General features: G+C 42.4%; 1 protein-coding gene across 1 annotated transcript in view; it reads right to left on the bottom strand.

The window, feature by feature from the left end:
- LOC117410794 (receptor-type tyrosine-protein phosphatase-like N) overlaps positions 1 to 17,785 on the bottom strand; it is a 190,673-nt gene that overhangs the window by 115,682 nt on the left and 57,206 nt on the right. The window contains exons 3-8 of the mRNA XM_034017621.3: positions 15,005 to 15,118; positions 13,945 to 14,050; positions 10,275 to 10,407; positions 7,874 to 8,141; positions 6,830 to 6,955; positions 5,598 to 5,632 (exon numbers count right to left, since the gene is read on the bottom strand). Of these exons, the coding sequence (XP_033873512.3) occupies positions 5,598 to 5,632; positions 6,830 to 6,955; positions 7,874 to 8,141; positions 10,275 to 10,407; positions 13,945 to 14,050; positions 15,005 to 15,118 (782 nt within the window). The remainder of the gene's footprint in view (positions 1 to 5,597; positions 5,633 to 6,829; positions 6,956 to 7,873; positions 8,142 to 10,274; positions 10,408 to 13,944; positions 14,051 to 15,004; positions 15,119 to 17,785) is intronic.

Raw genomic sequence — 17,785 nt, 5'->3', positions numbered from 1 at the left:
GTCCTGGTTTCCAGCTGTGTCCTCTAGTCCTGGTTTCCAGCTGTGTCCTCTGGGTCCTGGTTTTCTGTAGTGTACTTTAAGTCAGTGTTCTCAGCCTTTTTTTTAGGGAAGGCACACCCGGGGCACTTGAAAATTATTCCTGAGGCACACCACATTACATAATCTTAAAATTGTAGTTTAATCACAGATAGTATTGCTTTTATATTACTAATTGTACATAGGCAATCAGTGCACTGTGGCACTGCATTCCCAACGGGCAAATCATTACTGACAAAAATAATAAAAAATACCATTATAAACTTATTGGTGCAATTGCAACGGACCATCTGAATCAGATTGGGTGATTGAGGTTTAAACTGGATGTAAACCTCAGGTTTAAACTTCAGATTGTCTGTTGCAATTGCACCATCATGTTTCAGGATAAACAATCCATGTTTTTGACTAAAGACATGGACTAAAATGTAACAAATGACAATATTAAACATTGCAATGAGCACTCCTATTCAAATCGAGAACAAAACACTTAGTATAAGACAAACAACTGATTTAAGCTAATATAGCATTGTGTTCATTTTAATTATTAATCAAAATAGTAATTCAAATAAAAACTAGTTTAACCACTTCAAATTATGTTGCTAATTAGGCATTATAAAAGCCAAGAAAAACCATGTCAGAATGCTCAAAACTGAAAGCATTGTCCTTAACACGGTAAACATCCATATATATATGAGCGTATGCGCTCAACACTGTAATTGAAGATCGAAGTGAAATTAAAAACAATTGGTTGACAAAAGTGTTGTGTGTGCTGCTATTCATAGTCTTCTATGTAAGGCAAAAAAAATCAGTGTGACACTTGTGCCTGTTTTGTGGCACATAGGTGTTTAATCTTGGGGAATCGTTGACAGTGACACTCAGAGTTCTTGTTCCACAGATCGCAGCCACTCTCTTTGTTTGTTCTTGATGTATAAGGCTTGAAAAAACTTAACTCACACATGTAAAATTGTCGAAAATTGCTTTGTCGCTATAGTTATGTCTCACGTGACAGAAACACACCGCTAGCTATCAGCCTACTTAGCGTACGTTACTTGCTTGTAGCTGATTATTATATATTTTTTTACATACAATACAAATGCGTGTGTATGATGAGTTAATTGTGAGAAACATTGTATTAGCTAACGTTAGCTACGTATTTCAAACGGTATGAGGGCTTAATGTAAATGTAACGTTAGCTAACTAACTAGGCTAACGTTAGCTAGCTAGCTAACAGTAATGTTTTCATTTTTTTCCACGGAACACCTGCACACGTAACACCGGTTGAGAAACACTGCTTTAAGTATTGGTTTGGGTTAACTGTGTCCACGCTTTTTAAGGTGGTTTCTCTGCTAGTGACCCCCGATAACTCCCAGATCCATTCTGTTAACTGTGCTCTACTGTGGTATGTGGCAATGTGCCCCGCCTCTGTGTGCATTTCTGTGTTGTATGTTGCGTGGTGGTGTTTAATGTTGGTGTATAGAGATGGCTGCATGGGATATAAATGGGTGTGTGCAGCACTAGTTATTTAAAATGTATAATTGTATTTAGGCACAAGGATGGCACATCACTTCACGTGCATTTAAAGTATTTAATATGTGAGCACAAGGTTGCACATAATTAATTCACGTGCTGGATTCAAGTGAATAATTAATTAGTAATTGAATCCCGGCACAATAGTATATATAAATGCACGTTTTACTCACACGGGGTTGTGTGTTCGTGAGTGGAGAACGGGTGAGAGAGAGGAGATATTTAACAATTGCTACTACGTGTACTTGTTTGTGTCTGCGTTCACTCGTTTGTCTGTCTGTTTATTGTCTGTTCATTTTGGCTACTGTGCTGTTTACTGTTTTTATTTTACAAAGTGTTTTTGTGTTCGTTAAAACCTTTTATTTTCCCGTAATTAATAACCCGCGCAGCAGCGCTTTCATTCACTAGTTCACTCGTAGTGCTGTGTGTTCATTTCCTGGTTCTGACGACACGACTCAGCCAGACTGTCACAGGATATCATTTGTAATTCCAGTGTACTCTAGAACCCTGAATAAACCCGAGCAAGACCATTGCCAGCAATGGAAACAGTATACTGCAGATTCAGAACAAATAGCAAACTTCTGTTTTTGTTCTGTAACGTGTGAATAGCAGTGCTGGTCCACATACAAGATGTACGAACAAGATTTTTTTTGGCTATACTCAAATAGTTATAATATAAGATGGGCAGGGAGAGGATTAAAAATCCTCCCTGCAAACACACAGATCTCTTATTCAGGGCTGCTGAGCAGGAAGAGCCAGTCATGGAACCGTTATGAGAAAAGGTACTCTGTGTTACTTTGCAAACGTAGTACTGCAACATTTATTTTGTGCATTTGTGTTTTGTTTTACAGGAAACAGCGTAGCTGTCCTGTTTATAAAGAGGTTCCTGTATGTTAAGTTTGTACTTGAGTAGTGTCAGAAAAGGGCAGCACTCCGAGTCAGAAAAAATGATTTAAAGTAATTAATTGAGGAAGTAAATAAAATGGTTGTACAGCAGCAAGAAGACAACAGGAGATGGAGGCAAGCATGGAGGCTTCAGGTACCAGAGCCCACAGAATTAGACCTGCTGCTCCAAAAACTGGCCAGTGTTTTTCCCAACAGGGAGAAGCACCGCTGTCTCCTGAGCCAGAGGGGGTGGAGCCGTTGCCGTCTCCTGAGCCAGAGGGGGTGGAGCCGTTGCCGTTTCCAGCACCAGAGGGGGTTGGAGCGTTGCCGTCTCCTGAGCCAGAGGGGGTGGAGCCGTTGCCGTCTCCTGAGCAGAGGGAGTGGGTCGTTGCCGTCTCCTGAGCCAGAGGGAGTGGAGTCGTTGCCCGTCTCCTGAGCCAGAGGAGTGGAGTCGTTGCCGTCTCCAGCATCAGAGGGGGTGGAGCCGTTGCCGTCTCCTGAGCCAGATGGGGGTGGAGCCGTTGTCGTCTCCAGCACCAGAGGGGGTGGAGCCGTTGCCGTCCTCCAGCACAGAGGGGGGTGGAGCCATTGCCGTCTCCTGAGCCAGAGGGAGTGGAGTCGTTGCCGTCTCCAGCACCAGAGGGGGTGGAGCCGTTGCCGTCTCCTGAGCCAGAGGGGGTGGAGCCGTTGCCGTCTCCAGCACCAGAGGGGGGTGGAGCCGTTACCGTCTCCGGAGCCAGAGGGAGTGGAGTCATTGCCGTCTCCAGCACCAGAGGGGGTGGGGGGGTGGAGCCGTTGCCGTCTCCTGAGCCAGAGGGGGTGGAGCCGTTGCCCGTCTCCAGCACCAGAGGGGGTGGAGCCGTTGCCGTCTCCGGAGCCACGAGCTGCAGTCAAGGGGGGAGGAGGTGATCACCCACCTCCATCACAGCCTCAGCCACAGCCTGTGAGAGTTACTCCGGCGCTGTTAAGTACGGTCCCGTGCCCCGGCTTCGTGGACTCCAGGCCGAATGCCCGTTAAACTCCCTGCACTAAACCCTTATGCCCAGGTCGCATGCATAATTGTGCGCACGGTGCCTTACTCCGCTTCCCCTGGAACCTAAGACGTCACACCGCGGGCGTCAGACGTCGCGTGCGCTCCCCCTTCCTTCCACTGTGTTCCCTCTGAGGACCCAGACGTCGCTGCGCCGATCCCGAGCTGCCCACTTCTGCCTGTCGCTGCTCACTTCCTGGTCACCGGCCTACGCTTCAGTCGCCCAGGTCAAGCCGTCCGGGTCCATCCCTGCCGTGTGTGGTCCCTTCCTGTGGGCGCCGGAGGAAAGATCAACCCACCCTCAAGCCCGTCCATGGAAGAGGGCGAAGATTAAAAAGATGGGACTTGAGGGAGGGTGGTCCTTTAAGGGTGGAGTGAGGTGGCTGTGGTATGGCCTCTGTCTTGAAAAAACAAGGGGAAGGATGTGTAGCAGGGCAGGGAGGGGGTTAAAATCCTACCTGCAAAACACACGTGAAAATGTGTGTTTAATAATGTGTTAATTGTTCTGGCAGTTAGCCACAATTGTAAATTAGTCCCAGCTGCCTGTATTTTGTTCATTTTGTGTGGAATAAAAACCCCACAGATTATTCATTCAGGGCTGACGAAGGAAGAGCCCGGTCGTGGACCGTTATGAGAAAAGGTACTCTGTGTTACTTTGCAAACATACTGCAAAGTTTATTTTGTGTATTTGTGTTTTGTTTTACAGGGAAACAGTGTAGTTGTCCTGTTTATAGCGAGGTTCCTGTATGTTGAGTTAGGGCTCGATTTGAGAGCTAGGTTTTGTTTTGTTTATTTTTAATTGTTGTGTGAAAATAAAACATGCGCAAGCACATAAAAAACAAACACCTGTGGTCTTGGTTTGTAAAACAGTGCTGAGAAAGAACCCGGAAGAGAGCGTCTTCCACAATATATTTATATATATTTGTGGCAATGCGCCCCGCCCCTGTGTGCATTTGTGTGTTATGTGTTGTATGTTGCGTATGTTAATGTTGGTGTATAGATTGGTACACGGGATATAAACGGGTCTGTGTTTCACGTGTATTTAAAAAGTGTAGATTTGTATTTAGGCACGAGGAGGGCACAAATCACTTCACGTGCTGGTTAAATGTAATATGTGAGCACGGGGTTGCACAGAATTAATTCACGTGCTGGGATTCAAGTGAATAATTAATTAGTAATTGAATCCCAGCACAACAGTATAAATAGGCACATTTTTAGTCACTCGTAGGTTGGGTGTTCGGAAGAGGAGAACGGGTGAGAGAGAGAGGAGTAACTAAAAACAAAATAAAACGTGCAAGATAAGTGTTTGTTCTCACCGTGTTTGTTTGTCTGTCCGTGCACCGTTTGTTTAGTGTCAGTCGTTTTGTCTGTCTGTTTATTTTGGCGTCAAGTGCCGTGTCCTGTTTTGTATTCCGTTGTTTAAACCTTTTATTTTGTTATTAAACGCTGAGTGCAGCCATTGCACTCAGCTCATCATCACCACCGTCTCTGTCTGTGTATTCCTTTCTGGTCTGACGCCACCCACTCTGGCCGTCTTTGTGACAATATTATATACACACACTGGTATATATAAATAACATTGTGTTGCTATAAAAGTTTAGTCATATAATCATTTTGTATACTATAATTCAAATTATGGGAAAAGAACAATTAAAGAGTGTGGTGAAGAATATCTACCTGCAGAAAAGGCCTATTAATTAATTAATATTGTTAATATTTACTCCACGTGTAATTAAAGATATCACCAAAAAATTATATTCTTCTTCAGGAAACACAACACATTTCCTTTCACATCTACCCCATTAACGGTTTTGCTGTGAACTTTAATGTCAACACGACCTTTACAGGGAAAAGCAGCATGTATGTCTAATGAAGCACACAGAACAATACCAGAACAATGTCTGGAAAAAGAAAACCCCTGTTTTCTTAATGCTTTTTGAAGGTGCAGGGATAGCAGACATCACTAAAGCGCATAACTCCATTTCAACAAAATGCTTTTCTTTGTGTCCACTTCTTAATACTGGTGACTCACCCCAACCCTAGATGAATAGAATACAGAAGTGAAGCGCACTGACTATGCTGACCACACAGGGGATATACATGGCATGCTGTGTATTACCTTTTTAATCAGGGTCGCATTGTCCTCAAAGTGACCTAGAGAAAGAAAGAAAGACAGACTGTGAGGATAATGACTTCATCACTGGTACATTGAGCTTCCGATTACTGACAGGAGCTAAGCAAACATCACTGTAAGCACACTGATGACTGGATCCATATCACATACTGTAACAAGTCACATACTTGCTCCTGGTCCTCAGCTCTATCAACTGGCTAACCTGTTAACTATGTAACATACCCCACCACCCCCACGCCTGTAAATTCAAAATCACAATCGTAATGGCAAAAGAGTTGATGACATCATAATCGGAATGGTAAAAGAGTTGATGACCATGATGAATATCCACAGTATGAATATCCACAGAAAAGTGGTTTTCTACATACTTTATATAGAAAAATACACTGTCGCAAAGTACAACCAGCTCCACTATATATCCCTGTCACCAGGGATTTCATCACCTGTGTTGGAAAATGAGTTATACTGTCTCAAACTAACAGGCTACACAGTTGCCTATTCCTCAATATCCATACATTTCAAAGATCTCCAGGCTCCCAGTCCTCACCTTTAACAATTAGGCCACACTGTCAGAATCCCTAAGCTCCCGATCCTCATCACTAAGCACAAGTCCACACAGAAACAAATGTCTATAGAAAGTTTAATGAAATTCTGGTGAGCAAATTACTTCAACTGCTAAGCCGTGAAGGTCATTGTGACTTCCATAATCACTGCACTGTATCTGTGCACTCCTGTGCGCCCTGCAGAAGCTGAAGCTCCACTCTCTGGTCCCTGCTCAATGTACTGCACTGTATCTGTGCTCTGTGCGCCCTGCAGAAGCTGAAGCTCCATTCTTTGGTACCTTCTCAATGTACTGCACTGTATCTGTGCACTCCAGTGTGCCCTGCAGAAGCTGAAGCTCCACTCTCTGGTACCTTCTCAATGTACTGCACTGTATCTGTGCTCTGTGTGCCCTGCAGAAGCTGAAGCTCCACTCTCTGGTACCTTCTCAATGTAATGCACTGTACCTGTGCTCTGTGCGCCCTGCAGAAGCTGAAGCTCCGCTCTCTGGTACCTGCTCAATGTACTGCACTGTACCTGTGCTCTGTGCGCCCTGCAGAAGCTGAAGCTCCACTCTCTGGTACCTTCTCAATGTACTGCACTGTATCTGTGCTCTGTGCGCCCTGCAGAAGCTCAAGCTCCACTCTCTGGTACCTTCTCAATGTACTGCACTGTACCTGTGCTCTGTGCGCCCTGCAGAAGCTGAAGCACAGCAGAGAGGCTGGCCAGCTGCTGGTCACTCAGATCTTGAAGGTCAATCCCGTGTTTGTCCAGCATGTCCCTTAATCTCTGCATGACTGGGTCTACAAGGCAGGCAGATACAAACACATTTTGAATATGAGAGCTAACCAATGCTTTAACATGATTGTAGCTAACAAAATGCATATATGTTACACATGCCCTTCCTGGTTCATCAGTGTCTTCTGGATCAAAGCATGTTAATGACCAATCAAGGGCAACACTGTCTGAAGACATGGTTTGGAAACAGAAATTGCTTTAACCAAGTTTAGTACCAACTATCGTGTTTTCAAATAAAAATACAGGTTTACAATAACATGTATTTCTTACAAAACTGCACATTTGAGACCTACACTATATAATGAATGCAAGTGCACAACAGTCAAGATTTCCGGAATTATTGTGATAAATACAATCACTTCAAAATCTGTCTTTATTAACACTATTACTGGTCTCCATTTACTTGTGCTGTGAATCCGGCTCTTGTTTTGTTTCTATCTTAAGAAATGTAAATTAAAAACACAACCCCATCTAAAAACTGCAACACATGAAGTGAACCAGGAAGCGGCAACAACATGTTATTGATAGCGCTGTAATTCAAATGCATGAGAATAGGAGCTAGTGATGGCATGGCTGTACTAATAAGAGGGAAGAAAATGGATTTTTAAAACTTGGTTTGCACTACTTTAACATCACTCAGCGCTGGCTGTTCAGTATTGGAGCAACTGCAGCTGGTGGTCAATTAAGAACCATCTGATATCTCCTTGTGGGTATCTGGGGATTCTGTTTGACAGTTGTTCCCCATGTAAAGTGTCACTCTTTTTTTTGTGGTTGCTGTTACTGTCCATTGACCCATACGGCAGTATCAGGTACAGATGAATCATTTAATATGATCAGTACCTTTATTCTCTGAGCCTAATACATGTGTATACTGCCAGTCAGGCCCTGTATAATGCTCATGGTGTTACACCTCAGTATATTACCATCCAAAGGTCTGAGGTCTCCATAGTCGTCTAGGTGGTCCTTGCTCTTGCCCCTCCTGTAGTCCTGTGCGTAGTCGTCCTGGTAGTATGGGGTGGATGCTGCCCCAGGCTGGCTCGAGGCGTCGCCTCCGGAGAGATACAACATCAGGAGGTCCCGCAGGAGCTGCCGGTCTCTGTCGCTCTGCCGAGACCCTCCCTGTAGAGGACCCAGGTGGGGGTCCCCTGCATTGAGAGCACCCAGCTGCTTCTTACTGTCCTGGTATCCATACTGCAGACACAGAGACACACAGAGAGGACCAGCATGAACCCATTGCAATATCCATACAAGAGACAGAGACACACAGAGAGGATCATGATGAACCCATTGCAATATCCATACTACAGACACAGAGACACACAGAGAGGATCAGGATGAACCCATTGCAATATCCATACTACAGACACAGAGACACACAGAGAGGATTGTGATGAACCCATTACAATATCCATACTACAGACAAAAAGACAAACAGAGAGGACTGGGATGAACCCATTGCAATATCCATACTTCATACACAGAGACACACAGAGAGGATCATAATGAACACATTGCAATAGCCATACTACAGACACAGAAACACACAGATAGAGGATCAGGATGAACCCATTGCAATATCTGAACTGCAGACACAGAGACACACACAGAGAGGATCAGGATGAACCCATTGCAATTCACCAGGGTTATACTGAATCCTTCATTATAAGATAACCCATTGTCACTGATAGCCCATTGTCACTGATAGCCCATTGTGTCACTGATAGCCCACTGTCGCTGATAGCCCATTGTCGCTGATAGCCCATTGTCGCTGATAGCCCAATGTCACTGATAGCCCAATGTCACTGATAGCCCATTGTCGCTGATAGCCCATTGTCGCTGATAGCCCACTGTCGCTGATAGCGCATTGTCGCTGATAGCCCACTGTTGCTGATAGACCATTGTCACTGATAGCCCATTGTCGCTGATAGCCCTTTGTCGCTGATAGCCCACTGTCGCTGATAGCCCACTGTCGCTGATAGCCCATTGTCACTGATAGCCCACTGTTGCTGATAGACCATTGTCACTGATAGCCCACTGTCGCTGATAGCGCATTGTCGCTGATAGCCCACTGTTGCTGATAGACCATTGTCACTGATAGCCCATTGTCGCTGATAGCCCTTTGTCGCTGATAGCCCACTGTTGCTGATAGCCCACTGTCGCTGATAGCCCATTGTCACTGATAGCCCATTGTCACTGATAGCCCATTGTCGCTGATAGCCCATTGTCACTGATAGCCCAATGTCACTGATAGCCCACTGTCGCTGATAGCCCATTGTCACTGATAGCCCATTGTCGCTGATAGCCCATTGTCGCTGATAGCCCATTGTCACTGATAGCCCATTGTCACTGATAGCCCATTGTCGCTGATAGCCCAATGTCACTGATAGCCCATTGTCACTGATAGCCCATTGTCGCTGATAGCCCATTGTCACTGATAGCCCATTGTCACTGATGGCCCATTGTCGCTGATAGCCCAATGTCACTGATAGCCCATTGTCACTGATAGCCCATTGTCGCTGATATGATCGGCTCTATGCTGGGAATCATTTTTTCAGTCAGAAGATCTCAAAACAAAATGATTCAGTTGACATAAGCATTGGGATCATTTTTTAGTCTTGATTATTTCTTGTACTTGATTCACAAATATCATATTTTCGTGTCATTATAATCTAGAAGCTAAATAATCTACAAGCTCATCTAAATCTAAAAAGGATCAGCTTCACTGCTACTAAACTGATTTGTTCCTCTCTCTTCCTGTAGACAGCTGGTTTGTCTATAAAGAGAAGATGGGGATGTGTTAAGTGTCTTCTAATTAAACTGTGCAATGGAAAATTACTTTAATTCAGTCGCTCCTTGATTGACTCATTAATATTTGCTATGACTGAAGAAAGCAAGAAACAGTTAAAGAGTAAAATAGCTTCAAATGTCCCTTTTAGTTGTGTTTTTATATTTCCTATATGATTCATGGTGTTTCCAGTCATTCTGAGTGGGTCTAGGCTCTGTTGCTCTTTAACAGACACATAACAAGACATGACCTGCCGCCTGATCAGAAGCATGCCCCATCAATGTAGAGATGGCATCAACGCCAGAGGAGCCTGTGCTCGATACTGACACATTCATCTGCACCATGCTCAAACTCCACTGACCAAGCTTACAGAAATGTTGATTTCTGATGTTACGAACATAATAAAACAGCTGAACTGTACAGTAATACATCGTGCACTGTGTCTGAAATGCCCAATGCTGCAGTTCATTGTATTAATACGGCATAAGTACTATAGCACATTTATTAATGAACAAAGTGCTGTGAGGGGCGCAGCTGACCTTGCGGTAGGAGTAGGGGTCGGGCACCATGTAGTCCAGGTAACGTTGGATCAGGGAGGGGGACTGCTGATCAGGCCCAGGGCGAGGCCTGGACCCCGGGTAGCTCAGCTTCCCAGAAGAAGGCTGCAGGGACCTGCAGGACAGACACACACACATACATTAGTCTAGAAATACATGTAAATACATATTTGCAGCCATCAAAAAGACATTGAGGCTCTATGAATAAAGTTACACACTTTCAGGGGCTCCCGAGTGGCGCATCCAGTAAAGGCGCTCCACGTGGAGTGCAGGATGTGCCCTATAGTCTGGACGCTGCGAGTTTGAATCCAGGCTATTCCTTTGCCGACCGAGGACAGGAGCTTCCAGGGGGAGGCATGCTCAATTGGCCGAGCGCCTGGGGGAGGGAGGGTTAGGGTGTCCTACCCCTGTAGTCTGGCTGGGTGCCTGCAGGCTTGCCTGTAAGCTGCCCGAGAGCTGAGTTGTCCTCCGACGCTGTAGCTCTTGGGTGGCTGCATGGTGAGTCCGCAGTGTGAAAAAAAAACGGTCGGCTGATGACACACGCTTCGGAGGACAGCGTGTGTTCGTCTTCGCCCTCCCGAGTCAGCGCAGGGGTGGTAGCGGTGAGCTGAGCGTAAAAATAATTGGCCATTCCAAATTGGGGAGAAAATAATAAATAAATAATTGGCAACGACTAAATAAAAAAAAAAAAAAAAAGTTACACACTTTCCTAAAACCTAGTTTACTTTATTGCACTCCCCTAAACCAGTCAGTTGAATTTACAATGAATTACATTATAGACTCCTGTGGGATGTTATGTTCTTGGCTTGAACATTTGAATTTGCTTACAAAAAAAAGTGTGTTTAATGAAACAACTTGTGTATATTATATATTGATATAATATATTGTGTATTATATAAAACCTCTTTCTTGGGTGTGTCAACACAATAAAACTACTTCTGGCTACACAGTCTAGACAGTCAGAGATTTAAAAATGTTTTGCTTGATGTTTAAGTAGTCACTTCTTTTTATAGCTGTTTGTTTCAGAGTATTGATTGAACACTGAATTAATGTGTCATGCAATTAGCACCCTTTTCTGAGAAAGCAAAATGGTACAAATTGCACACTGATTCACTGAAAAACACTTAACAGTGACCCAGCGTACCTTGTACATTGCCCTCCTGTAAAAGAGGTTCTATTACAGATTAAACCCATTTTAATAATACTCCCATAGGAGGGTCAACAGTGCTTTTCGACTCACCTGTACTGGAACAAGCAGAGTTATTTACTTTTATGTATGTATTAGCCAAACAGCCCCTAGTAACCTGTCCTGTTTTGTGCTGTGCTCTTCTGCCCTGTTTGCATAGAAAATTAACGATTCAGGCCTCAGCCTCTGTTATTTACAGCACAGTTCAGTACTGCCTGTTATATATTTACAGATAAAGGGGTTGCATTGTTTTTAGGAGGTTTCTTAATTAGAAAGTAATTTAAACAATTTCCGCCTGGTCCCAATTGGTTTGGATAACAAGTATTATACTTAGGGTTGCCACCTGTCCGGGTTTGACTGGACAGTCCAGGAATTGGCATCTGTGTCTGGGTGGCAGAAATTAACAAACCCGGACGCCCTAATGTCCGGTTTTAAGTGAAACACATAAGAAATACCAACATTCCTTTAATATTGTCTTTGACATACTGTATAACGGGACATTTTGGTGTGGAATTTATTTTGGCTTTATTGGCAGTTTGTATTGGATTGCCAATTATACTTCCACCAATCAGATTGTGGCATACAGTGAGCGATCCCGCCCTCCTGACAGACTGGTGGTATGCAGCACAGGTTAAAGAAGCGCACGCTGGGCAAGGGATAGAATGTGTTGGATGCCACAGTGAATATGAGAATGGCAGTGAGTGATGAAGCCAATTTGCTTAAAAAAATTAAAAGAAGACCAGACATTTCCATCGATGGATTTATGAAAAATAAAACACTCCTGCACACTGTATTTTGCCAAATGTAACTTCATCAGATTTAGGAAATCTAGAATTTATGATGCGATCAGAAACTCTGAGGCAGTGTAAACTGTGCCTGCGACTGTGGTACCTGTAGGACTGTTCTTTTTTAGGTTAAGTACTTTTGTGTTATTTCTTTTTACAAGGTGTTAATTAAGTAGCAGCCAAAATTGTTTGTGCCAGACTTGTTAGAAAGTCTCTAACAATGGTGCAAATTTGCTTAGGATTGTTATTGTTGCTACGCGTAGATACTACTAATAAGACACCCACCGTGCAGGTATCGCTACGTCCCTAAACAATATGTTAAAATAAATTAGATTTACACCATAGTCTATTAATCAGTTTTAAATTTAAAAGCATTTTAGTTTTGGCTTTATTGTTAATGTTTTCACATGTGGCAGTACTGTCCTGCAATTACTAAATGATACTGTGATCATTGCACTGTGTTAGATTAATGAACCATAGCTAAGTTTTAAAACTGAGAGTTAGCAAATGCCTATCGTTTAAGTGTACAGCAGTTAGTAATCCTTTCCAATTACTGATATCTTAAAATTGAAGGGCCATATAAGAACGATGAATATTTATAACTCATTTTTAGAAGGCCTTCTTTGTTGCTGCAGTGACACTGTAGATGCTATAACTAGTTACTGTAAATTAGATACTGTTTTAGCAGACACATTTAATTAATGAAACATGTATTTGAATGTTGTTGAAATTAAAAGTAGGAATACAAAACTGTGTGGCATTCTTCTTTGTGAACGTGCTAAGAGATAAATGCCGATTCAAAAACTGTCCAAATCTACCAAGGCAGTAAATCCGCAAATTTAATACCGGCCAGAATTTCCCGTTATAAGCTTACAGTACATTAGTTGCTTAAAGGGTTTCCACTATCTTATTAGAATTGTGCTGTTTAGCACTGATCTGTACATTCTACTGTGCCCCCAGCATTTGAATAATGCTTTACATTACATTGATCTGTGTGTGCTTAAATACATAACCTTTACAGTAAAATATGGGTTACTTACGATATATAATGGTAAATACACCACATATATGCGTGTATGTATGTATAAACATTGCATATTTAGTGATAGCCATTAGTAACATTGAAAAACCCGAACCAAATCAGAGTACATTGTGACTCATTCTCAGTCTCTTTTTACCGAAACACAGCAACAGTGCCGTAGTTTTTAATAACATGTGTTAATATTTATTAAGGGGGGGGGGGGCAAATTTGCCATGACACAACGGCTGTAAAATAATTGACAGTCAGAAGTTATTTGTAAGTTCAGAAGTTATTTGTAAAAAAAAAAAAGCAGGTAGACAGGATCGTTGCGTCAGAGATTGCATTGATTTACCACAACATACTTGTCTCATTCTATTTTTCTGGCTTGCAAGTTCGATTGCTAGAAATATCAAGAGCACAATACTGTGTATACTGCATGATTACTGATTTGTACCTGTATTACAGTATTACAGTATACTGCAGTTTTGATAGAGCTATGCTGACTGAGAAATATGTCCGGGTTTGGTCTGTGGAAAAGGTGGCAACCCTAATTATACTTCATTGTGATTACGGTATTACAAATCAGAATATGCAAACAGGAAAGGTAAACGATAACCGATAACCAACAATCCCATGAATCTCCATGGTAACGGGCCTTACTTGTCCATGGCAGCCTCCTTGGGCGAGGGGGAGGAGTACACTCGAGGGACCCGGGCCATCTCCTGGGAGATGATATACTGTGTGATGTCATCTTGCCACGACAAGCCTGTAACCATGAAAACAAGGCGAAATACAATCAGCAAGGAGGTGGAGACCTGACCTAGGAGGGTTAATGACTCCGTGGTAGCTAATTATCTTCACAAACAAAAACAGCCCTTTTGTTGAAGTAGAGCCTGTAATTTCAAGAGACCACATCAAAAGGTAAGGGCTAAAATTGTGAATATTAATATATAATCCTTCCTTCTATAGTATATACAGTACTTAAAATTGTACTATTGGTTTTAGATCATTTTAGACCGACAGCTAATTAAGTACTGTATATTACATTATAGACTACAGTGGATCTATCATCCAATCAGAGTGCACGTTCTGCCTGCTGTTTGTCACGACATGTCACAGAGAAACCCAGTTCATGAAATCAACCATACCATATTGAGTTTCCACTGTGCTTTATTCTCAGTATTGGTACGGTTGATGCCACCTGCTTTAAAAATCAATTCAAAATGTTGACATCACAATCCCCCTACCTCAGCCACTGAGCGGTATTCTCTTCGCTCTTTTCAATTTCAATCAAGATGGACTAAGTAAAGGTTGGTCTTGAATAGAAAGAATCAGAGCTGGATTTGATACCTTGCATAATAACTATAAAGCAGTATATGGTAGCTGTATAGGACTGTGAGCGCTGTGTGTGGGTTATATCAACACTTGCAACCTTTCAGCTTCGGTCCATTCAATTCTACTTGTGCCAATATTCGCACAAATCCAATAACCCAACACAATACAACAGTTTTACTGTTTATCTTTTTTTTTTTTTTTTAAATCACTTAAACGCATTGCAGACAATTTTGAGCTTCTTAAAAATCACCAACAATTGCTGGAGATATTCATCTGCTGAGGAGAAGCATTCATGAAGGTTCTCTCCCAACTCTCACTCCACTACTACCCCAGTTAGTTGTGTGACTGGACTCTGTGTAGCATTCTCATGAAGACCCACCCTTACCTTGCATCATGAGCTGCTTGAGCACCTCCTGCAGTCTCTGGAGCACAGGGACCGACACCTCGTACAGCACCCTCTCACGAGTCAAGGGATCCTGGCAGCGACCAAACAAGCCATCTGCAAAACACAGCAACACTGATCCCACTGTACTGTATCACTGCAATCCCTGACATACACCGACCCCACTGTACAGTATCACTGCAATCCCTGACATACACGGACCCCACTGTACTGTATCACTGCAACCCCTGACATACACCGACCCCACTGTACTGTATCACTGCAATCCCTGACATACACCGACCCCACTGTACTGTATCACTGCAATCCGACATACACCGACCCCACTGTACTGTATCACTGCAACCCCTGACATACACCGACCCCACTGTACTGTATCACTGCAACCCGACATACACCGACCCCACTGTACTGTATCACTGTTTTTTTTATAGTTATATATTTGAATCACAGTTACAGTGTTCTTCATATCACAGGACTGGTTATAAGGCAGTGTGGAATTGGATACGATTGCCCCAATATTGTCATTTCAATTCAACAAACAGTCTCTAAAGCGGAGGTTGGGATCCCGAGGGAGATGATGAAATGCTCACAAGCAGACCTACATACACAATGACTACAGAGCAATGCAGCAGCACTTTGTTGAATTAGGATTAAGATGGCGATGCCTAATATATCCATTTACATAATACAATTCTTGACGTAATTTATGGGTAATTTATTTTTCAATTGAGGGTCATGCCAGACGAAAGTCATGTTAAAGGGTGTTCTAAGAAGGCACAGTTTGAGAACCTCTGAACTATGACTCCCCACCACAGCCTTATAAAGGGATAGGACAGTGTGAGGACCCTGCAAAGAAATGGAAACACCTGTGATTGCAATGGTCTTTTTTTGGTGATCTCAATATAAGCTCAGTACACAGCATTCCACATCCAGACACTGTTTAAGAGAGGCCCAGGACTGAAATCAGACAGGAGGCGTTCAGGCCAGGATTGAAGTGCAACTGGGAGGGACGCACTTCAATGTTGCACCTAACATTGTACAGGAAATATTTTAATAAAATGGTGTGTACTTGTTTGTTTGGTAGACTGGTATTAATTAGTGAATGCAGCTTGATTAAACTCTAACACTTGTATTCATTTTGTCAACAGTTTCTTTCTCTTCAACTGCATTACAATGACAATATTAAGGTTAGAGTTAGAGTTAGCCAACAAAATAACTCCATGAATCTTACCTATTATGCGCTTCCATTTGCTACATAGGTCTCAAATGTGCAGTTTTGAAAGAAACACATGTTGTAGCAAACATATATTTTAATTTTGAATGGTTAAAGTAAGTTCTCAGTTCATAAGCCTTATACCCAGGATATCTGTTATACTTCCTGGGTCATTTAACCTTGCAGTGTCTTCTGGCTGAAAACATGTCAGTCAACAGGGAAGCAGCTGGTTGGTTAATGACAGCAAAGAAGCTGTTGAAGGGGTGGGTACAATTTCACCCTCCAGGTGACCAAGCAATACACTAACTGAAAGTACGGCTTGAAAATTGAGATTTCTTTATTAATTAGTCATTTAGCAGATGCTTTTGTCCAACGCGACTTACAGAGACTTGGGGGTGAACTATGAATCAACAACAACTTCTGATGCAGAGTCACTTACAATAGCACCTCGGTTTCACGTCTCATCCGAAGGACGGACTTAAACTAACCAAACAGATATCATGTTTTAAAATATAAATAGTATAAAACGTGTTTTTTTCAAAACTGTTTGAGACCTATATAATGAATTCAAGTGCACAAAGTTATAGAATGATGTTGTTTTCTACAATAGTCTTCAGTGCAAAGACTACAGTATAAAGAAGAAATGCATCATGATAAACACACCTGAAAAAAAGTTCATTACATTTCCTGAAGCAACTACATGCACTGTAGCTTTAAATGTGTTGCACTGATGTGTGGGGGTGATAGAACCTAGCTATACACTACGGAGCGTGGAACTCGCTGATAGTATGATAGTGGCTATCACTCACACTCCTCTGACATCATTACGCACTGAATAGAGAATGACTCATTCCTATGTATAGCTCAAGATTGTTTTATAAAGAAATTCTATACAGGTCAGAATCAGAAAGATAAAATCAATGCAAAATATGGTCCCCATAATATAGATTCTAATACCCCAGGTATATCCGGGCGACCGATTCTCAAGATACAGCCAACAATGTAAGCATGACATAAGAAAGTGGTTATGATAAATACACAATGACCTGCTTATTCTAGAGATAATACCAAGTAATTCACTTAACTTGTGATGGCAGGGTACATAACACAGGCCATTTGAAAGAGGGTAGTTAGCAGGGACAGTAAGAATATAAGAAAGAAGAGAATGGATGATAAGTAATAAAATTCAAAATAAAGTGGTACATTTAGTTATTGAGCAGACCATTTCTGGTTCCAGGCATTAGTCACAAGGACCTCCATAACCCATGGCAAATCAATTCCTTATCTAAACATATGCAAGAGATGACTCGCGTAGTGTAGTGAATACCATCTTATTAGTAAAGAACAGGAGCTTGCTGAGTGCTTAATAACAATAACCAGCTAATTAAACTGGTAATCAGGTCATGACACTGTAGTTCTCATTAAAGCAACCACGTCACATACTTGACGCAGTTACACCCATGATCAATGCCTGCGTTTGTTCTTGACACCATATGGATAGGCTGAAAGCATGGGCTGCATTTCAATTTTCTTTTTTGAAACATGGT

Source organism: Acipenser ruthenus, chromosome 10 (assembly GCF_902713425.1).
Source record: "Acipenser ruthenus chromosome 10, fAciRut3.2 maternal haplotype, whole genome shotgun sequence".
NCBI classification, from domain to species: domain Eukaryota; kingdom Metazoa; phylum Chordata; class Actinopteri; order Acipenseriformes; family Acipenseridae; genus Acipenser; species Acipenser ruthenus.
The sequence above is the reverse complement of the archived record's forward strand: the minus strand, read 5'-3'. Positions and strand labels throughout refer to the sequence as shown.